This window comes from Amblyraja radiata, chromosome 17, assembly GCF_010909765.2.
Source record: "Amblyraja radiata isolate CabotCenter1 chromosome 17, sAmbRad1.1.pri, whole genome shotgun sequence".
Taxonomy (NCBI): Eukaryota; Metazoa; Chordata; class Chondrichthyes; order Rajiformes; family Rajidae; genus Amblyraja; species Amblyraja radiata.
Genome location: NC_045972.1, coordinates 36,600,304 through 36,627,596, shown reverse-complemented (window position 1 = coordinate 36,627,596; position 27,293 = coordinate 36,600,304). Strand labels below are relative to the sequence as shown.

General features: G+C 40.3%; 1 protein-coding gene across 2 annotated transcripts in view; it reads right to left on the bottom strand.

The window, feature by feature from the left end:
- The window catches only part of znrf1 (zinc and ring finger 1), a 195,639-nt gene that overhangs the window by 14,257 nt on the left and 154,089 nt on the right, over positions 1-27,293 (bottom strand). For both annotated transcript variants that reach the window (XM_033036165.1, XM_033036164.1), the window contains one exon: positions 269-366. In XM_033036165.1, coding sequence (XP_032892056.1) covers positions 309-366 — 58 coding nt within the window. In that variant the 3' untranslated portion in view covers positions 269-308. The remainder of the gene's footprint in view (positions 1-268; positions 367-27,293) is intronic.

Below are 27,293 nucleotides of genomic sequence, written 5' to 3'. Positions count from 1 at the left end.
CGCTGTGGGGGATGTTCATGTTGAACTCTATCGTGTATTGTGTTCTTTTTTATTTGTGTGGCTGCATGGTAACTCAAATCTCACTGTACCAATTGGTGCATGTGACAATAAATGTAACTTGAACTTATAAAAGCAGATATAATGCTCACAAGCCACATTTTCTCAGTCATAACTTCAGAAATCCATCCTCCCATATTATTTTGGCTTCCAATGATAACACAGTCATGCCTTGTGATGTATTGCAGTTAGTTAGCATCTGACTACCTACCTTTAACAGAAGGCTGTAAGCAGCTGCAGGCCAGGAGAGGTCAGTCGGAAGGGTGCTCTGGGCATGATCTGTTCACTTCAAACCACGAGTCTATACAGCTGTGGAGAGAAAATCAGAAATTAGGTTAAGTAAGTGTATAACAAATGTCTCCATAAGTTCTTTAAAATTTTGCACAATATATTCACTAAAAATCAGTCATTGTCACCAGCCAACTCAATTACATAGACTTTTTTTAAATCCATTTTGGTGCCACAAAGTGGAGTTTATCACACTGGATAATCATTTCACATACTTTTCCCAAAGGCCTCAGCATAATGTCCCAATGGAAAATAAACTGCAAATCATCATCTGTCAGGTTCATGCATGAGTGGTTCCGAGATAGATTTCACCGAAGCAAAACAGCACCAGGTTAAAACGGCATTACCATATTAATCGCCAGTATTTGGGCTACCCTGCAGATGAGGAAATGGTCACTTTGAGCCGTTGGTAACGTCAGATTGAAATAAATCAAATGGATTATTTTTAAAGCTGCTGAATACATATTTTGTAAAGTTTTCATTAAGTTTTGAAAACACAAGATACTGAGAAATGAGAAACAAGGCTAATCCAGTCATTTATTTTACCTCAAATTGATGCAATAAATAGAATCTTCAATCTGACTTCATCTAATAAAGAGATAAATTGGTATGGTTATTCTATACAGCTCTTGGATTAATATTATTCACATGATTTATCCACTCTAACTCATCCCTGGCGTCCTCGACTTGAAAAGAACATTGCCAGAAGCATAGATCTTTCACTGCAATCTCCTAAATTTCCAGTAATTTGAAAGGATTTATTGAGCCTGATATGCTGAAAAATGACAGTGAAAGCACAACCCTGCACAACAGAACAACTTACGGCTTTCATTTTAAGCTTTTATGAAGGGAGAAATCTGGAAGCCACCATCAGCAATTTGCCACGGGTCAGCAGGCAGTGTTGTGACAATGGACACCTCATGGAGTTGAACGTAGGAAAGAGAACTTAGGCTAACTGCCAAATACATATGTGTCGGTTCTAGCAAGAATGAAAAGTGGTTTCTAGTTTTCCCAATTACCATCTCCTCCTCTGGAAGCAACTAATTTCATAAGCTTCTTCATAAGTTTAAATAAGAAACTTATTTCTGCTGATCTTCCAAGTGTGAGGTTACAGAAACGAGGTTTAATAATAATAATAATAAATTTTATTTATTGGGCGCCTTTCAGACATCTCAAGGACACCTTACATAGGTTAACAGGAAATATAAACATATAATCCGAATAAAATAAATAATAAAGACATCACAGAAACACAAATTAAAAACAGAGGTTTGGGTGTACTGCGTGAATGTTCTGTTGTGCAGGGTCGTGCTTTCACTGTCATTTTACTACAAATCAGGCTCAACAAATCCTTTCAAATAGCTAGAAATTTAGGAGATTGCAGTGAAAGATCTCTGCTTCTGGCAATGAAAAATGGTCTTTTTGAGGAAAGGAGGCCAGGGATGAATTAGAGTGGAAAAATCACGTGAATAATATTAATCCAAGAGCTGTATGGAATATTCTTACCAATTTATCTCTTCATTAGATGAAGTCAGATTGAAGATTCTATTTATTGCATCAAACATAACGCTCACACGCACCAGCCAACATTTCTTGATCTTTCCTTCAGAAAACCATTCTCCCTTATTACCTTGGCTTTTTCAGGAATAATAATGACATGCCTTTGTGATGTAACAGTAAATTTATGTCTGTCTACTTACCTTTAACAGTTCTGTAAAATGCAAATCATTAATTTGAATAGGACATAGATGCATGAACCTCAGGTGGCAATTAATTAAAAAAAATTCCGATAGGGTTATTAGTTAAAAAAAAAACTCGTGTTTTTTCAAGACTTTCTTTTATATCTCTGACTTGATAATTTAGATTTTTTCAAAAGCACTTGCTGAGATGGCTGTCAAATTTTGGTTATCAGGCTACTTTCAGATGCCCCACATGAATTTCCATCTAATACAGACAACTTTTTTTTTTTAAATGAGAATAATCCTTGCCGTTTTGTAAACTCACACTTGGAAGGTCAGCAGAAATAAGTTCCTTATTTAAACTTATGAAGCCATTTATGAAACTTAATCAGTTAGCTGTGATTTGAGAGTTCTTGGCATTGGAGACTAAACTAGGTCTAATTTATGTGTAACCAGTCCTCCATTGCAGCTATCCATTTGTCTGCCATGATATTTAATTATTTTTTCTCCTTTCATTTTAATTATTTTTCTTTTCTCCACAACTAAACCCATCTCCAATGTCAATGGGCCTCTTCTATTTCCATTCCCATCCCTCACCAATGCCATCTCAAATGCCTTAGGCTTGGTACTCCGCCCACCCAAATCCCAATCAGCAATACTTGACCTTCCTACTATTCTGTCGCTAGTCCTCTTTTAACTCCCTCAAAATATATCTAGTTTACCTCTGTACTTCTCTTGGAATCTGTCAGACTGGTGGACTTACCTTTACTTTGCTGAGGCAAGGTGACAAGCTCTCTGACATCCCTTGACCATGACCCCACCAACAAATACCAGGCCATGGTCTCCTAAACCAACACAGCTCTCATCACTTTCAGTAATCTCCCCTCCAACCTGATCGTTCCCCTACCTGACACTGCTCATTCCTATTTCCTACTCAAGATCCACAAACAGAACTACCCTATTATTTCTGTCTGCTCTTGCCCCACTGAGCTCAACTCCTCATAACATGACCTATCTTGTCTCCCTCGCTCCCCTTTGTGATGATTGTCTCCATATCAGGAGCCATCCCTTTCTTGCATTTTCTCTGCCTCCACCATAACTGCATCTCAAGATGAGGCTTTCCACTCCAGGACATCCAAGATGTCCTCTTTCTGAGATGTCCTTTTTGTTCAGTAAAAATATTCTCCCCCCCCCCCCCCCCCCCCCCCCCTCGAATTCTCTAATTTCATTTAAAATCCCCACCCCGCCTCTCCTTTTGATCTACCCAGATCCTCTCATATATACCTTTCTTTCCACTCTCCGGCACCTCTTCACCCAGTTCTTTTCCTGTCCTCCACCCCCTTGTGCTGCTCATCACGCACCTCTATTCTGTCTGGATCCCTCATTCCGCTCCTCACCCCCTTCCCTTGCTATTCCCATCTGTCCACCATCCCTCCCCCCGGTTCTACCTTTCACTCCAAACCTTCCTTTTTAAAAAAATCAAATTCCACCAATTGAAGCTCTTCATTTATATATATGGGGAATTTGAAAGAAAAATAACCAAGGCCATAATCATTCAGCAGGTCAGGCAGCATCCTTAGAAAAACAAGCAGAGTCAACGTTTCATATCAATGACCTTTCAACAGAACTTGTGAATAGTAATTGACCTGAAATGGTGACTCTGCTTTCTCTCTTCACAGATGATGCCTGACCTGCCGCGTGTTTCCTGCTTTGTTTTGTTTCTCAACAAGGTGACAACAGCATTTAAAAAAAAAATTAGTTTGAGATGTAAACATACTAATTTTCTCCAAAACCCTTGGTTAGGAAGTGCAAGCCTCTTTTGATATCTGAGCTGGGACACCTGCAGAGTGGTGGTACATGTGTAACCTGCATCAATGTAAGTTTATTATGTTTGAGCATTATTATGCAGCTTGTGCTTTGAACACAGGGGTATGATATATAATGTACACAGGCTATAACCATGAATTGCAGCTGCTTATTGAATTATGTACACAATACTTAAAAACCAACAGATATCCTGCAAAACACTTCAATCACTTTAGTACAACAATTGAATAAAGTTCTGTATTGCAACTGATCTGTTACAAAGAGCTGCAAAATTAACTCCCAAAAATGGTTGGGTACGTGCTTTTCAGGTAAACCTGTAGTGAAGATGAGCAGAGGCTGATCCTGCCCACTTTCAGTTTCAATGGAGAATAAAGAGATTGCTAGCCACCATTTTAATAATCGTTAGGCAAAATATTAGATCACAACAGTTGTTTTTTGAACTATGTGAATTAAAATTAAGTTAACGCAGAGTAAATTGTGTTGACAGGAGTTTCCAGGTCATATCATGCTACATGTGACATTCAGACAGTCATGTCATACTAGGCCACGCAATGATCTCTGTGTCAGAGTCATGCCCATGCAATCCTGCTATGAGATCACTGCAGGGGAACTTGGGCAAGATGATCTAGGAAAGTGTAGCTAGACTCTTCCTACACCACATTGTTTGAAAAAAAGAGCACCAATCCAGGGGATATGCGAGACAAATCTTCCTCTCTTGCTTCCACTTCGGTCCTGTGGGTTCTGAGGTAATAAATAGGACCATTGAACGAACCGCAAACTGTTCCAGATATGATGAAATGGTGCAAAGCTTATGCAGGGCATCGGTGCTCCTGATCCAAACATTTAAGGTCCTCAATATCCATCAGGAATGCTCCTCCACCACTTTAAGACTGGTCATGGGTCAGAGTTTTGAAGGAGTTGGTGGGAAGGTCGAGTATCCCAAGATGGTTTAGAGTACATTCTTGAATCTTTTCCTCTATCTGTTTGGTAGCATTTCCCCATGACAAAACGGTTAATAGCATCTGCTCCAAGAGGTTAGTGGCCTGCCACGTGAGTGTAACATGTGTTTTAAATGCTGGGAGAGTTCACCGACGTTAGCTCACTAGCCTTTTCAGTAAATCTGTAGATTTTATATAAACGTGTCCATGTCTTTCTAGTGCCACGAGATTCTTGTATGTAGGCCTCAGAAGCACTGAAATGGGAAAGGATTACTGCTACCCAGTAGACCGTGAGTTTTGTGCCAGTTCTGAGATTTTTATCTTCAAACATCTTTTTCCTCAATCAACCTCAAAGTTTCCACGCCAGGATGAATTGCTGAGAGGTGACCTCTGACTTGTGGTCCATATTTTCCAGGATCTGACTTTATTGTTGGTTCAGTGTGGGACGGTGGCAGCGGCTTAGTGGAGGATCTTAGTGTCCTGGGCATGTTGAACGTAAATTCCACCATCTCATATGCTTCAGTAAATAATTTAGAGATGACCTGGAGCTTGGACTCCATGAGTGTGCAAACCTTTTGTGGTCTACGTAGTACAACTCCATTGCCGAGGTTTGGGTGTAAATAGTCGATGATGGAAAAAAGTATCTATGACCTGAAGTTGTACTCTGTTTCTCTTTCCAAAGATGCCGTCTGACCTAGTGAATGATTCTGTTTTTCAGTGGCCTTGGAACCAGTACGTGACTTTGATTCTAGATTGTAGTTCTCAGAGATTGAATAGTTTCATTTTAGTCCTGCAGATTAATTCCAGTCCTGTGGGAAGCTTGTTGTAAGCAAGATGTAACATTGTGCTGAAAGAGATTGAGAGAAGTATTGGGGCCATGGTGCAGCCTTGCTTGATACTGGTCTCCCCTGGCTCTGTTGTAGACGGATTTGTTCGTGCCATGAATTGCATGAAGTAAATCAATAAATGGCAACAACTTTCTGTGGGCAGCAAAATTGGAGGACTGTGTTCCAAAGTCCCTACCAGTTGCTTGAGTTAAAGCTTGGTGAAATTGAAAAAGGACTGGTGCAGCTGGCTGGTTTTTCTTAAGAGTTATTACACAGTGAAGTTGGACAGAATCCACACTGCAAAGATAGACACAAAAAGCTGGAGTATTGATTGCCTCTGTCTGATGAGTTAACGCCTGTTCTTAGCTCTCAGTGAGGGCAGAGGATTTAGGTGTTAGGGGCATTGATGGCACAGGGTCTTAGCAAAGGTAACTCACACATATCTTTGCTGTCAGCAAGTTGCTCTATTCTTTAACACCATGGCTTTCTGTTGGAGCTTATCTAAATCCTTGGGCTAACTCTAGTGGACTAAAACTACCCTCTCAATGACGCCTTTAATCTCCAGTTTGCCCCCCCCCCTGACGTACCAAACATCACAATCTTTTTCACTTTACTGGTCCTCACTCACAGTCCCAACTCCCTCATGAGTGAGGTTGTGTACAGATGATTCTAGCTATCAAGTGAAGCACCATTTTAAAAAGTGGATATAACCATGTACCGTTGGTTTTGTAAACCTCTCAACGTTATATTTTACCTTGGCTGCAATTTGCTCCAGTCTTTCAAATGACTCATTACAACAATTAAAAAAATATATATATTTTAACATTCGACGACTTCTTCAGACACTGAATGATTTGCCCCTGATTATCTTCAATGCGAATGAAACATTTCAACTTTATAATCATAACTCAAGATTTTTTTCCCTTCCCCTTCAAATCTTAGATTTGGTCATATGGAAATAGGGATTTGATCCTGCCCAAATCTGAACTTTACTCTTGTTTATCTGCTAAAATGACAATGATATGTTCTCCTCTATGCTGGACACATTTGCTTTTTTTTTAAATTTACACGGCTTTGTTCCTAATACGTTTTAATACTAAAATCTTATATCTTGATTATTTTTCATATTGGCTCATTTAATGCAATACCGATTACTTTCATATATCTTAGGCATGTGCTTTATTACAATTAATGCCTTCCTAATAATGAGAATAGTAAATATGGTTCATTAACAGATGGCTTGTATGTCACTTATTGCTTTTTATAGGCCACCATAAAACCTATCAGCTAAATTAATGTGATCTTTTACTAATGGCATTGACAAAATGTAATAATTACAGAATTACCTATTAAACTGCTCTACCAAGATTTGCTTCACACTGAAGGTAGTATAGACAATAACAAAAAAAGGAAATTGAGTAAAGAGTTAAATCAAGAACTTAATACATTCCTTAGTAATGATCACATATCCAACAAATGTCTGCCTAATTAACATTCTAATACCATAACTATCTTCCTATTTTAAACTTTGCATTCAACTCAATTCTCTGAGAATCGTAACAATTTTATACAAGAGTAAAGTAAATTGTAAGATTAGAATTTTACATTTGTAATCACCACAGTTACGAACTGATATCTGGCTACAGACTATTTTCCTGCTGTACTGCAGTTTTTCTGGCTTGAAATTCCACTGAATTTCTCTATTTGCACAGCAACTATGCATCAAACTAGTAGAATTCCCACATTAAATGCACTGATAACTTGGATATTTTAGCTTTTAATCTGGTCTTCATTTCATTTTTCCTTCCCCCTTGAGAATAGCTGCTGGAGGAGGTGTTCGCAGAGTGGGGGTGAGTGAAAATATCCAGATTTGGAATACATTTTTTGGCATTGTGGTTCCTGAGGTGCTGCTGCAGCAAGGGAAAAAACTTTTTTTTTTTTAAACATAAACTTTAATCGTGATTAAGAATATATAAAAAACTAAAACGGTGCAAGACTCTTAATACATTTTACATGTCTATACATTTCTTGCTAGAGCTATATCCAGTAGTGTTACCACCTCCCTTTATCTAAAAGGGGAACTACTTTGATGTTAGTTCCCCAGTGTTGTACTCCATGGACAGGGATCTAGTGAGGCAAATCCCCTTTAAGTTAGGATAATGTTGCCCTTGTATATATTATGAAGGCTTACAGTGCCCTCCATAATGTTTGGGACAAAGACCCATCATTTATTTATTTGCCTCTGTACTCCACAATTTGAGGTTTGTAATAGAAAAAATCACATGTGGTTAAGGTGCACATTGTCAGATTTTTAAAAAAGGCGATTTTTATACATTTTGGTTTCACCATGTAGAAATGACAACAGGGACATTACTTCACAGGCGTTTGAAATTGTTTAGGTGTGTTTAATTGCCTCCTTAATGCAGGTATAAGAGTGCTCTCAGCCACTAGTCTTTCCTCCAGTCTTTCCATCACTTTGGAAACTTTTATTGCTGTTTATGATTTTTTTCGTTTACAAATCTCAAATTGTGAAGTATAGAGGCAAATAAATAAATAATGGGTCTTTGTCCCAAACATTATGGAGGGCACTGTATTTCTGCATGTATTGAAATCACAGAGGTGCCATTGAAAAACATGCTACAAGCAATTGGATGCTGCTGCACATATCCAAGCACCTCTGTGCATACGAGTGCCAGTCATAAATGGACCGTGAAGGTAAATAGCACACTTTGTGGGACATCTGATAAATCCCACATCAACTTTGCAAACAAATTTCTGAAAATATTTTATGTATCACACGTATATGCTCTGGTACACAACTGAGTTTCTAGGCAGTAAGTCTTTGTTGTGGATCCTTTCCCTACAGACTCGATATCACAACTCAGCATTCAACCATTCCTATGTTAAAGGTTGCCAGTCTTGATATGCTGCGAGGAGAAATAACTCATATTTTACACCAAATTCGACCTATTCTCTAACTATTCCATATTCTTGAAGAATACAACGTTAAGTGGGGAGTTATGAATAACTCACCAATATCATACCATCCTTGAAAACTATATTGATATATTGTCGTAGGTTAATACATCAGGCTTTTCCCACCGGCCAGAATGTGGGAACTCACTTCAGATACATGGTTCCACAATCTAGGCTGGCTTTTCAGTGCAGTCTTGCGGGATTCACTACTGTTGGAGGTAGTGTTTTTTGAATGAGATATTATCCTGAGACTAACTTGCTCAATGCACACAAATGTTCCTATGTTAACATTCAAAGAATGGCATATTAAATTACTGCACTGTCAACACATATCCTTCAATGCAACAGATCCAGAAATAGACAACTTGGGCATTTATGTCATTGTTGATATTGGGAGATTGCTATCTATAATGTCAGTATATTATAGGAATGACTTTGGTTCAAATGTATGGCATGAGCTGTGAAGTGCCATGCAAAATCTAGGTATCATGAAACAAATTACATGAATGCAAGATCTTTCTTTATAATCCAAAATATTGCAAATAGTGAGCTTTTAATATTGTAGAAAACATTTATTTAGAATTCATTGGTGTGAAATCATGAATAGGAAGAACACTCTAACAATCCAATTTACAATTTTAATAGGACAGGAGAATCGATGGAGTGCTCTGCTCAATGTAGTTTAGTTCAGATTATTATTGTCATGTGTATCAAGGTACAGTGAAAAGCAAAAAGACTATACATGATTATAATCAAGCTGCCCACAGTGTAGAGATGCAGGATAAAAGGTATAACATTTAGCACGATAAAGTCCAATCAAGTCCGATTAAAGAGAGTTTGAAGGTCTCCAATCAGGTGGGTTGGAGGTCAGGTGGGTTGGAGGTCAGGTGGGTTGGAGGTCAGGTGGGTTGGAGGTCAGGGTTGCTCTCTAGCTGGGAAGGAACTGTCCCTGAATCAGGAAGCATGCATTTTCAAACTTCTGTACCTCTTTCCTGGAGGGAGTGGGGAGAAGAGGGAATAACTGGAATCCTACTTCGGGGGGGGGGGAGATACTTTTTCTAATCTCTTACCTTGACGGAGATGCCATTATTTTCCGTATCTCATCTCCCTCCGCACTGCGGCCTAACATCAGGAGTTGGTGCCCTTTGCTGGAGGCAGACCGAGAGCCCCACCGCGGGAGCCTGTGGACTTAACATCGTGGAGCTTGCGATCCCTTTGCCAGGGATCGACCTCTGAGGTCTACCGCGGGTACACACAATTGCTGGGGAAACTCAGCGGGTGCAGCAGCATCTATGGAGCGAAGGAAATAGGCGACGTTTCGGGCCGAAACCCTTCTTCAGACTGCGGGCTTTAACATCGCGGTCTCTGGTTAGAGACCGACTTCGGGAACTCCAAGTCGCAGGAGCTTCGACCGCCCCGATCGCGGGAGTTTCGACCGCCCCGACGGGGGAGCTTCGATCGCTGCAAAGGATGGTTCAACTCCCCTGACCGCAAGCGAATAAAGAGGAAGAAGTTTGGACTTTATTGCCTTGCATCACAGTGAGAAACGTGGGGAGTCCGCTGTGGTGGATGTTTATGTTAATTTTTATGTAGTTGTGCGTCTTGTTGCTTTTTTTTTAGTGTGGCTCTATGGTAATTCGCATATCACTGTACCTTAATTGGTACACATGACAATAAAAGATCTTTGAAACCAAGAGATAACAGAAATAAATGGATCAAAGTAAAAAATATAGCTGAATTCATATTCTAATTACAAAATTTCTAATAGTTAACTAAACCTGCTGCAAACAATACTATTCTTACAGAGATGTGGAAAGCAGAGTAAAAGTGCCTCAGCTGGTTCATTAGTTTGTCAATGGAATTAAGAATTTGAAAGTACGACATTTAGCAAAAGGTTTACATGGAGACAATGTTACACATCCTATTTTAAAACAACACTTGAAATCAGAAGTCAGAAAGATCTTTTAAGATGTTATGTTTCATTTAGCTGCCTGGAAAGCAGCCCCTGGCTCCTACATGATAGCTGCATTACTCAGATTTCCCCTTGCAGCTATATCAATAGATACAATATTCCCACAGTAGCCACAAGCAAGAAAAGTAGCTTTTAAACACAGACCTGTCATAGATAGAGTGGCAGCATGGGTCAGTTGGTGCTATTCACCAACATGTCAGAAATTATTGATTCAAGTTCTATTCTAGGATCTGAGCACAAGTCTGGTGGGATACACCAGCGCGGTACTGACAGACAGTGTACAGCAGTGACTGAGCTGCCCTTTGGATGCAATGTCAAGCTGAGGCACCAGTGGTTTAGGGGAACATTCAAACATAAGAGGGCACAAATCTTTCAGATTTTTTAGATTAGATTAGATTAGATTCATTGGCTCTGAATGCACAGAGACTATTTAATGCACAGAGACTCTTGCCCAGAGTAGGTGAATCGGGGACCAGAGGACATAGGTTTAAGGTTAAGGAGAAAAGATTTAATAGGAATCTGAGGGGTAACATTTTCACACAAAGGGTGGTAGGTGTATGGAACAAGCTGCCAGAGAAGGCAGTTGAGGCACGGACTATCCCAACATTTAAGAAACAGTTAGACAGGTACATGGATAGGACAGGTTTGGAGGGATGGACCAAACACAGTCAGATGGGACTAGTGCAGCTGGGACATGTTGGCCACTGTGGGCAAGTTGGGCCTGTTTCCACATTGTATAACTCTATGACTATGAATAGCACAGGCATTGATAATACAATAAGGAACAGTGGAAATGCAGAGCAGATCCCACATCATAAACAGATACAGAGTCAATATTTCAATTTTCCAGTGATCAGTACTGGGGAAGGTCATCTGTTTCTCTCTCCACGGATACTGCCCTACCTGCTAAGTATCTCCAGCATTTTCTGTTTACACTTCAGATTTCCAGCCTCTGCACTATTGACTTTGGGCTATTCCTGTAAATAACCCGAGAGCTGCATCAAGCTTCACAACGTGTCCCAATGTGCTTAATGTATATAAGTATATAGTTACAATCGTTTTTCTTTGTAGCTGATCATCAACTGATTTTCCATCGAACTCTATTCTGAGAATAACAGCAGATGGCAGCATATCACACATTTTCAGGCATCTGCATCTCTGATCCATGGTATTTTGGCTACTCCTACGGCAATTTAAAACTGCAACATTTTTGGGAAAGAAATTGTCTATTCTGCGATGCACTAGAAGCTTTGACAGAGATATCTGGGGATTGTCAATTAAACTGAATAATTTACTTTGAGAATCTGTGTACAGTTCTGGTCTAGATCCAACTTCAACTTTGTGACAATGTATATTAATAAATGGCAGAGTGGGATTGAAAAAGTATTCTTTTTTTCCCCAAGGGCTCTATGGTAAAAGAATTGAAAGATCGCACTTGAAAGACCACATAATGAAAGGTGTAAGAACTTGCAACATATCAACAGGTGCCTTGAAACCCAGTGCCAGTTCCATCACAGCTTCAACACAGTGAAACTCAAAAAATGTTGTACGAGAACCTCACCGTGCAACGTGAGCATGCACCTTTAGCAGGTGTGATCATCAGTCAGTGCAGGTTTGGCGATCGTTTCGCTGAACACCTCCACTCAGTCCGCCTAAACCTACCTGATCTCCCGGTTGCTAAACACTTTAACTCCCCCCCCCCATTCCCTCACTGACCTTTCTGTCCTGGAACTCCTCCATTATCAGTGAGGCTCAGCGCAAATTGGAGGAACAACACCTCATATTTCGCTTGGGCAGTTTACACCCAAGCGGTATGAAGATTGAGATCTCTCACTTCAAGTAACCCTTACCTTCCCTCTCCCTCCATCCCTTCACCATTTCCAGTTCTCCGACTAGTCTGACTGGCCTCATTTATATTTTATCTGTTTGCTTGTTGCTTATCTGTTGTTACCTTCTCCTAGCTAACAATGATTGATTCTACATTTTCCTCGATCTCTATTCCCCTTGTCTCGTTTTCACACCTTACACTTCCTTATCACTGTATCTCCCTCTCCCCTGACAGTGTGAAGAAGGGTCTCAACCCAAAATGTCACCCATTCCTTCTTTCCAGAGATGCTGCCTGTCTCGCTGAGTTACTCCAGTATTTTGTGTCTATCTTCTGTTCAAGGGATCCATCATAGTATATGCACCTGCAGTTCCCACTTGGATTTTCACAAAATGTCCAAGTGATGCGCAAAGCTGCTTTAATGCATGGAGGCATTTCCTGGCTGATTATCCTCAAAACATAAAGTAGACAGTAATTCTACACCTGTTTTTCTTTGCTCCACTTCTTTTCCAACTTGTCTGGCAGGCACACAAAGCCTACTGATTTGCACTACATTGCACCACTAACGGCACATTCAACCCCAACAGCAATTCACCTTGAGGAGTTGTGATCGCTGCCAATGGGAAGATGATTATTTAAAAATACTCAACTTTTGTGGCACACTCTGACTCTAATATACTTGTCATGTACATCAATGATCTGGATGAAGGTGTGGTAAATTGGATTAGTAAGTATGCAGATGACACCAAGATAGGGGGTGTTGTGGATAATGAAGAGGATTTCCAAAGTCTACAGAGGGATTTAGGCCATTTGGAAGAATGGGCTGAAAGATGGCAGATGGAGTTTAATGCTGATAAATGTGAGGTGCTACACCTCGGCAGGACAAATCAAAATAGGACGTACATGGTAAATGGTAGGGAATTGAAGAATACAGTGGAACAGAGGGATCTGGGAATAACCGTGCATAGTTCCTTGAAGGTGGAATCTCATATAGATAGGGTGGTAAAGAAAGCTTTTGGTATGCTAGCCTTTATAAATCAGAGCATTGAGTATAGAAGCTGGGATGTAATGTTAAAATTGTACAAGGCATTGGTGAGACCAAATCTGTAGTATGGTGTACAATTTTGGTCGCCCAATTATAGGAAGGATGTCAACAAAATAGAGAGAGTACAGAGGAGATTTACTAGAATGTTGCCTGGGTTTCAACAACTAAGTTACAGAGAAAGGTTGAATAAGTTAGGTCTTTATTCTCTGGAGCGCAGAAGGTTAAGGGGGGACTTGATAGAGGTCTTTAAAATGATGAGAGGGATAGACAGAGTTAATGTGGACAAGCTTTTCCCTTTGAGAATAGGGAAGATTCAAACAAGAGGACATGACTTCAGAATTAAGGAACAGAAGTTTAGGGGTAACATGAGGGGGAACTTCTTTACTCAGAGAGTGGTAGCGGTGTGGAATGAGCTTCCAGTGGAAGTGGTGGAGGCAGGTTCGATGGTATCATTTTAAAATAAATTGGATAGGCATATGGATGAGAAGGGAATGGAGGGTTATGGTATGAGTGCAGGCAGGTGGGACTAAGGGAAAATAATTGTTCGGCACGGACTTGTAGGGCCGAGATGGCCTGTTTCCGTGCTGTAATTGTTATATGGTTATACTTTGTTATTACAAAAGCACCCAGAGTCAGCTGTGGAGACGTCAGGCATGGGATCACTGCGCCACCTGCACAGATGAAAATGCCAACTCCAATGGTTCTCAGTCTATTCTAATTACTTCTGAAAGTAATAGCTTATATAATCATTACAAAAAAAATGTTATATTTCGTTACATCATTATTTATGTGAAGATAGCAAGGAATTTTCTGGGAATGACTTTACACATCATTAAATTTAACATGGCATCCTTTCATGGACAGTTTTAGCCTTTATGTTTAATGATGCTACTACTTGGTGAAGAGGCTTGGAGCACTCTGATTCCATCTGGTTATCCAAAATATTTTGGTATTTTCATCACGTGTTCAATGGTTTTCACAGGTACTTGTACATATGTGTTTTATTAATATTTGAGCAAGAATTAACAAATATGCCAAAGTAGTGTAAAGAAATTGCTGATGATCGATTTTCTGGTGTTGCAGCATCTGGTGAAGAAAAGCTGGTAAAGACCAGCCACAGCAGTTAACAGCGTTAGGTTTAAGAAAAGTCAATGGAAATTACTTACTTGACCAAGCTTTTAATTGTCAGTTCTGGGCTTAGATATTTAGTAATACACAAATATGTTTTAAAATGGTATTGATTGAAGAACAGATAATAGTTTGCCAGTGTTAGTTTCATGAATGAACCTCATACCACGACTTGTGTTTGGTTTTGGAGGTGCTAATTGTAAACGTTAATGTATTATGGCATGTTAACCACCAGGAACTATAGCAGCAGAAACTAATGTGTCAACAAGGAGGGATAGGAAACGTTTAGAGGGATATGGGCCCAACACAGGTGGGTGGGACTAGCGCAGATGGGGCATCATGGAAAAGTTGGGCTGAATGGCCTGTTTCTATGCTGTACGACTCTCAACTGATGTACTGCTAACATCTCCTACTCACTAAATCTATGCTGTTTGTCACTGCAAGCTTGGGAAGCACTGTTTCCTGCATTGGGAGAAAGCAATCCATCTCACATCTCACAGACATGGTCCTTAATATCCCGATAAAAGGGGTGTACAGTTAAAAAGATGTTCTGCACTCTGCAGGGGGATGGGGGGGGGGGGGGGGGGGGGGAGGATGTCAAGAAAATCACCAGGAATCAAGGTGAAATCTCATTGGGAAATTGTTCCCGATGTTGGGGAAGTCCAGAACAAGGGTTCACAGTTTAAGGATAAGGGGGAAGTCTTTTAGGACAGAGATGAGAAATATTTTTTTCACACTGAGAGTGGTGAATCTGTGGAATTCTCTGCCACAGAAAGTAGTTGAGGCCAGTTCATTGGCTATATTTAAGAGGGAGTTAGATGTGGCCCTTGTGGCTAGAGGGATCAGGGGGTATGGAGAGAAGGCAGGTACAGGATACTGAGTTGGATGATCGGCCATGATCATATTGAATGGCGGTGCAGGCTCGAAGGGCCGAATGGCCTACTCCTGCACCTATTTTCTATGTTTCTATGAAATGGCAAAGGACAAACTGCTAACATATTGCCCATAATAATTGCCCGCAGGAAAATCATTCATGCCCTGACACATTTGATCTACAAACATATCCCATCTACCAACAAATATATTACTGCATTCACACAATTAACCATTATTCTAGCAATTATGCCCAAAATATTCACTTGCAGCTATTCAGCTCCTTCTCTCTTACTCACTCAAAAACACACACTTTCCTTACGTTTGGTAATATGACATGGCAGGCATCAACCCACCTCAGCCAAGTTGTAAAAAAAAGTAATTGCAGATGTTGGTTTATACCAAAGATAGAAACAAAATGCTGGAGTAACTCAACGGATCAGGCAGCATCTATGGAAAAAATGGATAGGCAACGACCAAATCTTCACCTATCCATCTTCTCCAGAGATGCTGCCTGACCCGCTGTTACTCCAGCATTTTGTGTCTACCTGCAGCCAAATGCCATATTTACTATGGGCACAGGCCACAATGAATTGGAGATGTATGGGATCATGCTAATCCAGTTATCCAGCTAAACCTACTCTGTTTTTAACAGACACTAGATCTCACCTGTGAAATGCTTGGAACATTCAGGAATCATTTCAGTTTTGAAGTGTGGTATGGTTGATTATTTTGAACTGTGCTCCAGCTGAGTCCTCAAGAAGCCAGAATAGAAATGACTACTTTAAATAGCACAGGTTGCAGCTTTGTTCCTTGTGTTCCAATATGATCTCTTGCAAGTGACCCACACTCTTTTCATTTAAATAAATATCATGGGAGGTATCCAATGTGCACTGCAAACAAATGATGTTGGCATGCACCCTGTACGGTTTGGGTTCATGGCATGTTCATTAGACCATGATCAAATGTTCATTGTGTACAGGTTGCTCCATATTATTTGTGGCACATAATCAGCTTAACACTACAATTCCATTTCATGGTGCACTATAAAACATGTAATACACAACTGAACTTCCAGATGCTTTTATCTTTGGTTTTCTACCAATGCTTGGCTTAATACAAAAATGCCCTGTATCATAAAAATGCAAGATTATGCAAATTGATAGTCCTGGACTAGCCACATCGAAGCAATGGCCAAGACACCACACCAATGTCTCTACTTCCTTAGAAGGTATAGGAAGTTTGGCACGTCCCCAACAATCCTCACCAAGTTCTACAGATGTGCCATAGAAAACATTTTATCGGTATGCATCACAGCATGGTTTGGGAACTGTGCCGTCCAAGACCGCAAGAAATTGCTGAGAGTTTCGGATGCAGCCCAGTCTATCTCATAAACCAATTTCCCACCCATTAACTCCTTCTAGGCTTCACGCTGCCTCGGCAAGGCCACCAGTATAACCAAAGTCCAATCTCATCCCGGTCACTCCCTCTTCTCACCTCTCTCATCAGGCAGAACTGAACCGTCCTCTCCCCAACTAGAGAGCAGCCCTGACCTTCCATCTACCTCAATGGAGACCTTCAAACTATCTTTAATCATACTTCACTGGCCTTTGTCTTGCACAAAAACATTATACCCTTTATCCTGTGTCTGTATACTGTGGACGGCTTGATTGTAATCACGTACTTGTTGACTGGATAGAACATTGTACCTGTACTGCACTGTCACTGTACACGTGACAATAATAAACTAAATACATTCTAATGGTTAATAAATTAAGTAATTTAAAGCGCATCCTGCTAAAGGTAATTTAAATGTACTGTGTTAAAGTTACGTGGCCCCCCATCAAAGTACCATAGAAAATTCAATTTTTAAACATTTAGAATTTAGCTCATTATCCTTGCCCATCCTGCTTCCTTCCACTCTATGCAACTAAGGGTGTCTCATCCATTCTGCATCCCAATGTAGTATCCTAGCTAATGTAATGTGACTTTCGAGTCAAAATAGTGGATTTTGCATTTGTATGGACAGAATTGTAATATTAGTTATTGCAATTAACAGTAACGTCAATTGAAAACTGCTTTTGAAACACATTAATTGGGTAATGCTAACGCATACTGATCTGCCATTATAAGTATCAGATGCATCTGAAATAGCCTTAGAACTAGTTCAGTACGATTACAAACCAATAATCCAATTGAGGGATTTAGAGGACATTTAACCCATGGAAGGTAAAACCAAGCACCATAACCATTTCCATATAGGTTATAAGGAAATAATTCCTGTAGAAGTTCATAACAGGGCTCTAATTCTGCAGTGAAATTTACTTGAATTGTGACCAATTTTGCTGGCAGCAGCAGCAGCTTCTCAGCATGAACACCGTCAGTGCTTTCCATCTTCTTAATGGAGCAGAACATTTACCCAAGAGGATTAGATAACGTGACACCATTGCTACAGGTTTAAAACTGATATGTTGAATATAGTTTCAGGTAGGTGAGAGGAAGAATTTAAAAAAAATAAGTCTGTTTAGACAGAAATGTAAAATGAGCATAATTAATCAATTCCTTAATGGAAAATGTTACTTTTAAAAATGGATAAACGTTTAAAATGTAATTTTTTAGTAAAATTGAAAGCATTTTTCTTCTGATGGCATGTGATATGTCAGACACATTTGAAAGACAGGTTTAACAATTGGGTATAGAAAGATTGTCGTATTTTTAGCAGGTGCTTTCTGCATTGTAATGCAACCATAGCTCAATTACTAGAAGATAGACATAAAATGCTGGTGTAACTCAGCGGGACAGGCAGCATCTCTGGAGAGAAGGAATGGGTGCCATTTTGGGTCGAGACCTTTTCTTCAGACTCACAATTACCAACCAGCTTAGGGAGTTATGTTCATCGGTATTTTTTTTCTACATGTTATGGGAAATTTTGGTCAGAAGACAAGCTATATTTTTGATTGAACACTGAACAATTTCCCATTCTCAACTAAAAACTGCATTAACGGATGTAGCATTTAATGAGCCTGCTGTCACCTACCCAGAATTAGTTTGGGGTTGAGTTGAAATGGCAGATGTTTGTTGACAGGATCTTGGACAATTTCAAAATAGCATCAATTATGAGCAGACAAAGCTCGATCTTTAGAGTTTAAAAATACTGTAACAATGTGAAATTGATAAATACCAGGAATTTCAAGATGAGAAACAGCAAATATTCCAGTGAGAAATTAAACAAGATAATAGAGGTGAGGAAGAAAGTTCGACAGTTCATGATTTAGGAAATCCTGTTTACGCAACAAAAGAAAGAGCTCCCTGCCTGATTTGTACAGAATTTGCAACTTTACTGGGGGACAAATTTATTGTCTTCATTCATCAAACCACAGAGTCTGTTTTAATACAATCTAACAGTGCAATACAGTAGCTGGAATTGAACATTTGAGTGGATCCCAAATTACATGGATGAGAAATGAATAAAAGTCATTTATACCACACAGATATTGAAACTGCTGTGTTATCTTTATTGCATGTTTTCAATACCTATGAAGACTGGACAGGCAGATGCACAAAACAATACAGTCGTGGTTAATTATAAGTTTTACCGTCATTTTGGCAGCCTTTTCCTGTGGCCAGTTTCAACAAACTCAGGTTTTAAGGCTGGATTTTGCTGCATTCCCCTCTGGTGAGTAACAACAAAATCTACTCTGTGCTCCCCTGGTGCTATATTCCCACAGAATGGTATTTGAATAGTCCCAGTTCTAATCTAATGAATCAAAGCCCGTCAGGCAAATGACCACAAATTAATATCTTATTAAATAATAATTTCAAGGACAAGACCAATTCTGGACAGAAATACCAACTCCTCAACTTTCCATTTGTCTGCCTCACCTCCCTTCTCACATTCAGTGCTTGTATTACCACGGTCTCTCTATATTCTGATTCACCTGGTAGTAGGCCTCACTATAACAAAGGCAAGAAAGGCAGAACACATACTTTCCATATATCAAATAATTTTTGTCAAAGGTTGTTTTTTACCCATAAGCAAATAATTAGATATGAGAACATTTTCCACACCTGGCCAAACTCTGCCTGAGTTGCAGGGTGTTTACAACATTTTCAGTTTTATTTCATATTTCTAGCCATAAAATCCACAGTATTTTGTTTTTGTGCCATTTTAAGACCTTGCTTGCCACAAGTGTTGGTCCACAAGTGAATTATTCATTGTGGCCTGTGTGCATCCTTGAATATCTTTGACCAGTCAAATGAAACCAACTATTTCAGAAAAGCCAGGAGCACAACGAAGAAACATCTGAACAAGCAAAAGCTAATGTGCCTTAATGCACAAGGGTCCAGTCTGAGCACATACCGCAGGACCTGTTCCGAGTTACAAGCAAGTTCTGAAAAAAACAGGTGTCCAGGAAGGAAAAGGCACATAAAAAAAAATATATATATAACCTCTCACAAATTAAGACTTGATTAAAAACAAGGCAGTATTATATTTCACAAAGCTTTCTTTTCACTTTAATCTATCTTTACCCTCACCTCACTTCTCTACTCAAATCTCTTGTGCTCCACATATTACAATTAACTGTGAATGATATCCCTCAATAGATCAGAGTGAATGTTTCCTCTCTGTGATGGCACACCACCACTTGAGATTGGACTACCTTCCACCCGACCCTCAAATTGGACTATTTCTGACACCTCTCTTCCCTTTCTTGATCTCTCTGATTCCATCATAGGGGACAGACTATCAACTGATGTCAACTATACAGACTCCTAAAGTCAGCTAGCCTGCACCTCCTCCCATCCTGCCTCTTGCAAAGACGTCATTCCCCCCCTCTCAATATGTCCGCTGCATCTGGTCCCAAGACTGGTCCTTTTTATCCATTAGTTCGGCTCACGCTCCTCCCAGATGGAATAAAGGTAGAGTTGCCCCTACTCCTTACCTTCCACCGCATCAGCCTCCACATCTATTCTCTGACATTTCCGCTATCTTCAATGTAACCCCACCACCAGTCACATCATTCCATCCTCATCCCTTTCCACAAGAGACTGCTTCGTACTCGACACCTTGGTTCACTCATCCCTTCCCACCCAACGCAACCTCTCCTTGGGTACCTTTACTTGCAACCGCAGGAGGTATAACACCTGCCCCAATCCTCAACCCTTACATTCATCCAGGACCCCAGCAATCCAAGGTGAGACATAGGTTCACATGCACCTCTTAAATATCCTTTATAACAGCAAGACCAGGCAAAAACTAGATGACCGTGTTGGTGAACACTTATGCTTGATCTGTAAGGCCTGCTGGATCTCCTGGCAGCTGAATATTTTAATTCCTCTTCCGATTCCCACACTGGTCTTTCTGTACTGATCGTCCTCCATTGCCGAATGAGGTCACACGCAAACTGGTGGAACAGCACCTCATATTCTGCTTGGGTAGCTTACAACCCAATAGTGTTCATCATTGAATATTGAATTCACCAATCTTATATATAAATAACCTACAAAGAACCCGCCCGCCCACCCACCTTTGTGGGAAATAATCTGTGTAAATCCAGCACAATGTCCTGTTATTTTTTGGTATTCCAGCGCATCATGCAACACACTTTTGATTTAGTTTATCTAGATTGGACTAAAAGAAGCTGCTCTGCATTACAAAAATATTTATCTAAATGTTAGCTGCAGGATGCATAGCCGGGCCACCATCGACTCTAGTCAAAAAGGCACATCAGAGGATGTACTTCCTGCAGCAGCTGAGGAAGCACAATCTGCCACAGGCAATGATGGTCCAATTATATACGGCCATCGCAGTCTGTCCTCACCTTCTCCATCATGGTCTGGTTTGGCTCAGCCACCAAGCACGACATCTGGGGGCTGAAGCGAATCGTCCGATCAGCTGAGGTTATTGGCAAATTTCCCTCCATTCACATACTGTAAGGGCCAGGAAGCGAGCGGGTAAGATCATCTCTGACCCCTCTCATCCTGGCCACAAACTCTTTGAATCACTTCCCTCTGGAAGGCAACTCCGGACTGTCAAAGCTACCACAGCCAGACATAAAAACAGCATTTTTCCACGAGTAGTAGATCTACTCAATAACCAAAAATCTGTAGCCTCCTTTTGCTCTGGTATTTTATTTAATTCACATGATTAATCAATGATGTTTTAATGTTTTATTGTTAATGTTTAATAACCATATAATAACCATATAACAATTACAGCACGGAAACAGGCCATCTCGACCCCTCTAGTCCGTGCCGAACACATAATCTCCCCTAGTCCCATATACCTGCGCTCAGACCATAACCCTCCATTCCTTTCCCATCCATATAACTATCCAATATATTTTTAAATGATAAAAACGAACCTGCCTCCACCACCTTCACTGGAAGCTCATTCCACACAGCTACCACTCTCTGAGTAAAGAAGTTCCCCCTCATGTTACCCCTAAACTTCAGTCCCTTAATTCTCAAGTCATGTCCCCTTGTTTGAATCTTCCCTACTCTCAGTGGGAAAAGCTTTTCCACGTTAATGTTTTATGTGTCAGTCCTAACTGTCACTGTATGTCATATTGTCACTTGCGGGTGGAGCACCAAGGCAAATTCCTTGTATGGGAATAGTTGGCCAATAAACCTATTCATTCATTCATTTACATTCAATGATATCATCCCCGACTTAGATCTCAGTAGCACGGTTCCGTACTAATATCCCTCATTCCTTTGAAATTCCATAATTATCGATCACCACCTTGACCAACCCCAGTGACAGATTGCACAACCCTCATGGGGACAGAATGCCTCAACCTTCTTGGATGCAGAGTACCACAATCCTCTTGGGTACAGAATACCACAATCTTCTGGGTTAAGAAATCTCTTTTCATATATATTCTGACTTTGAGACTGTTACCCCTGGTTCTAGAATCTCTGCTGGGGAAAACATAATCTCTACATCTATCAAGTCAAGCCTGAAAAAAAAATCTGTATTTTTCAAATAAAACATCCCCAATTCTTTAGAATTCTAAACTGTTTTGGCCCAGTCCGCTTAATCTCTTTTCATCGATCAATTCGGTAAATGTCATTGCATTCTCTCTATCACAACAAAACAAATCCTGAGGTAGTGAGATAATATTCCCAATATATACATTATAAAACACTCAAATACTTTTGCAATAAAGACCAACTTACAAATTCTGAAGAAGGGTCTCGACCTGAAACGTCACTCATTCTTTCTCTCCAGAGATGTTGCCTGTCCCACTGAGTTACTCCAGCATTTTGTGTCTACCACCAACTTCCAAATTGCTTGCTGAATCTTGGTATTTTCAAAAATGTATGTACAAAGCCATCTGGACCCTTTTAAATGTCAACACTATTCAAACTTGCTCCTTTTAAAAGATGCCTTCTGTACTAAAATGGATGGTCTCAATTTTTTTCCAACATTATATTTCATCTAAAATAGACACAAAATGCTGGATTAACTTTGCAGGACAGGCAGCATCTCTGGAGAGAAGGAATGGGTGACGTCTCGAGTCGAGATCCTTCTTCAGGCTTCCGTGTTCTTGCCCATTCACAGGCAAGGTACAGAGACCTGACTTCCTGCATTCTTCTCACAGCCCACACTGCCACTCAACTTTATGCCATCAGCAAATCCAGTTACTGCACTTGATTCCCTTATCCAAATCATTGATATAAAGTATGAGCAGTTTGGATCTGAGCATGATCCCTGCCCCAAGCACAGTCATAGCCTCCCAACCCAAATTGACCTATTTACGGCGAGTGCCTGTATTTTGCTCATTAGTCAACTTCAATTCACATCAACATAGTAAGCCCAGTATACGTACATACTTATATTATATGGTGGTATCCTATCAAAAGGCTTGCAAGTAAACATTCACTAAATCAATTGGTTCACCCTTACACATATTGTCTAAGCATCAATAACCAAAAAAAAAGATTTATCAAACATGATTTATTTTTCCTTAATCCATTTTGATCCTGCCCAATCTTTGTTTTAAATGTGTGCCAGATCCTTCACAATGGTTCCAGCATTTTTTTCCTACTTGTGTTGGTCTAACTGTTCTGCAAGGAGTCCCTTTGGCACTCCTTCATTTTTTAAAAGGTGGGATTATATTTCCAATGTGGGAAAAGTTCTAGAATCTATGGAATTTTGATCAATGCATCCACCTATTTCACAACCTTCGGATGCAAGTCCTGGGAATGTATTGGCTTTTAGTCCCACTTACTACTCCAATGCCATTGGTTAAAATGAATGCTAATTTCTTTGATCTCCTTTAGCCCTTTGGTTCTCACTAACTGATGGAGGATTGTGTCTTCTTCCAGGAAGACAAAATAAATGTACTTATTTTGCTTAAGTGCAAGAACAATTCCTCACGTCTCAATGTGCAGGGGGACCCACATTAAACTCGATGAGCCATTTCCTTTTTACATATCCATGAAGCTTTTATTTAGGCGACCCCCCCCCACCTTACGGCCATTCGGGTAATGGGAATTTCCCCCATAACATTCACAAATCACTACTCAAAAGTTTGAGACATGGTATGAAATTCACTTTCAGGGAATGCATTGAAAAAAGTAAATAAATATAAGCATTTTTTTTTTCCAACTCGTGTTTACACATATTAAGTGGTTTCACATTACAGAAAATTACAATACAGACCTATTCTAGGAAAGCTTCCCTGGTTTATGATTCCCTGTGGTCTGCTTCTATGTTTCTCACTAAATTGCTCTGTCATTCTAATCTCCTTTTCGCTACATATGCTTTAGTCTTCCCTTGCTAAATTCTGAAGATATCCCTATCCTCAGGATTACCATCCTTTTTGAGTTAAAATCTTTTTCCTTTGACCTTTAACATTGTTAGCTACAATGAATCACAAACTTGTGCCTAATGGGCCTGTCCCACTTAGGCAACTTTTTAGGCGAGAGCAGGAGACTCTGCGCTCGCCACATGTTCGCTGATGGTTTCTGGTGAGTCTCCTTCATGGTCGCGAGGAGCTCCCGCGTTCTGGAAACTAGTTGCAGCCTCAGTATGGTCGGCGCAAATTTTTCAACATGTCTGCAATTTCTGCGACCAGAAATTAGTCGCCATGGAGAAAATCGATAATCCTGTGGTCGTAGGTGCAGTTGTAGTGGGCATGTAGTTATGGGTAGTCGAGGTAGTTTTAGTTAATCGCCTTTGCTGACTGGTCATTTTCATTGGCTCATTGGGGAAAAAAAAACATAAGCAGGAGTTTTCAGAACCAAGGATAACTGACAATGTTAAATGTCCGTCGAACTTCACAGCTGTGTATCTCTGGCTTATTAAAAGTTGTCTGGCTTCTTAAAAGTTGTTTCCACTCCTTCTCCCCCTTCTCCTCTTTTAAAGGACTTACCGTAATTGTTCTAGCCATCTTAATTACAGCGTCAACCTTCCTGTTCATCGCGGTATGTGTCAGTATCACCTTGGCTTTGCACCATGTGAATTTCAGACACCGCTCCCCCACTTGCCCTGGCCCCCGCCTTTGCGATGTGTTTGTATGTGCGTGTGCGTGTGCGTGTGTGTTCCACTCTGACAGTCGCTGTTCCAGTTCCCAGTTTTTCAGGCGACTGCTGGCAACTTGACAGTCGCCGGCAGTCCGCTGAAAAATCGCCTAAGTGGGACAGGCCCATAATACTTTCTCAATTTGTATCGTAGGACCCTAATATTAAATTGTTCCAAGTCACTTTCAACCATTGTCAAATTTTAGATTATAATCTCTTTTTCTTGCTAGATTATTTATTAACTCTTTCCCGTAGCACACAAGGTCTAAAAATGCCCTCAGTTCAAGACACAGATCTAGAAAATCTTTCCTCAGACATTTCATGATTTTTTCCCTACATATTATTGCCATGTTACTGTTAATTTGGCATATAACATGTCTTATGATTATCACATTACCTTTGTAATTGGAGTGTCTGCTTCCCTGGTTTATGCTATGCCGTATGGCATAAACGTGGCTCATTGCTAGTGAAGTAAAAAAAATTGCAAAGCGCTGTCACCCTAACCTTGAGCGCAAGATTTTATGTATACATGAAAAACATTACTCTTACCATTCATCTTCAGAAACAGTAATGTGGAGTTGGTAAAATAAATCCAAAAGCTCACTTGGTAAGCTAAATATGATATGAAATATTATCATTACTTGTCCCATTATTAACAGCTTGTCAAGTCTAGTCAAGTCAAGAGAGTTTATTGTCATGTGTCCCAGATAGGACAATGAAATTCTTGCTTGCTGCAGCACAACAGAGTATTGTAAATATAAATACAGAACAGTTCAGTGTGTCTATATAGCATAGACCTTACATATACACACATAAATAAACAGATAAAGTGCAAAAGGCTGTTATGGTTCAGAGTTTGGTTGATGGCGAGTTTAATAGCCTGATAGCTGTAGGGAAGAAGCTGTTCCTGAACCTGGATGTACCAGATTTCAGGCTCTTGAACCTTCTACCTGATGGCAGCAGAGAGATGAATGTGTGGTCAGGATGGTGTGGGTCCTTGATGATGTTGGCAGCTTTTTTGAGGCATCGACTGCAATAGATCCCTTTGATGGTGGGGAGGTCAGAGCCGATGATGGAGTGACTTTTCAATGTGCTATATATGGAATCCATCATTGAAACAAAAGTAGCGCCAACCAAATGAGACCCGAACATCAGAAATACCCACATAAAACATCTTGTGTTCAAATGTTGCTGGCTGTCCTCCTATCTGGGAAATGGTCAGCTAAATTCAAATCCAAATCACACCTTAATTCATTAACTTAATCCTACGGTTAGTTACCATAATGGAGCTATGCTGCAGCAGAGAGCAAATAGTGGCATCACAAGAGTACCCATAATAAAAATAATTTAACTTGTAATTAATTGTTTTCATGCAGATTAAGAACAGAGGTACACCTATTATATTTAGAGGACTAGTTTCATATGTCAACATGTATGATCAATAATCATACATATTTTGTGAAACTAACCTATCCTTCGCCACGATTCATAACTTTGTGACTGGATTGGACAAAAGACAATAGACAATAGGTGTAGGAGTAGGGCATTCGGCCCTTCGAGCCAGCACCGCCATTCAATGTGATCATCCCCAATCAGTATCCCGTTCCTGCCTTCTCCCCATATCCCCTGACTTTGCTATCTTTAAGAGCCCTATCTAGCTCTCTCTTGAAAGTATCCAGAGAAACGGCCTCCACAGACTCACAATTCTCTGGGTGAAAAAGTGTTTCCTCATCTCAGTTCTAAATGGCTTACCCCTTATTCTTAAACTGTAGCCCCTGGTTCTGGACTCCCCCAACATCGGGAACATGTTTCCTGCCTCTAGTGTGTCCAAACCCTTAATAATCTTATATGTTTCAATAAGATACCCTCTCATCCTTCGAAACTCCAGAGTATACAAGCCCAACCGCTCCATTCTCTCAGCATATGACAGTCCTGCCATCCCGGGAATTAACTTGTAAACCTGCGCTGCACTCCCTCAATAGCAAGAATGTCCTTCCTCAAATTAGGGGACCAAAACTGCACACAATACTCCAGTTGTAGTCTCACTAGGGCCCTGTACAACTACAGAAGGACCTCTTTGCTCCTATACTCAACTCCGCTTGTTATGAAGGCCAACATGCCATTCGCTTTCTTTACTGCCTGCTGTACCTGCATGCTTACTTTCATTGACTGATGAACAAGGACCCCCAGATGCCATGCATCAGCCCACTCATCCAACCTGTCCAAGTCACCCTGTATTCTCATAGCATCCTCCTCACAGTTCAGACTGCCACCCAGCCTTGTGTCATCTGCAAATTTGCTAATGTTACTTCGAATCCTTTCATCAA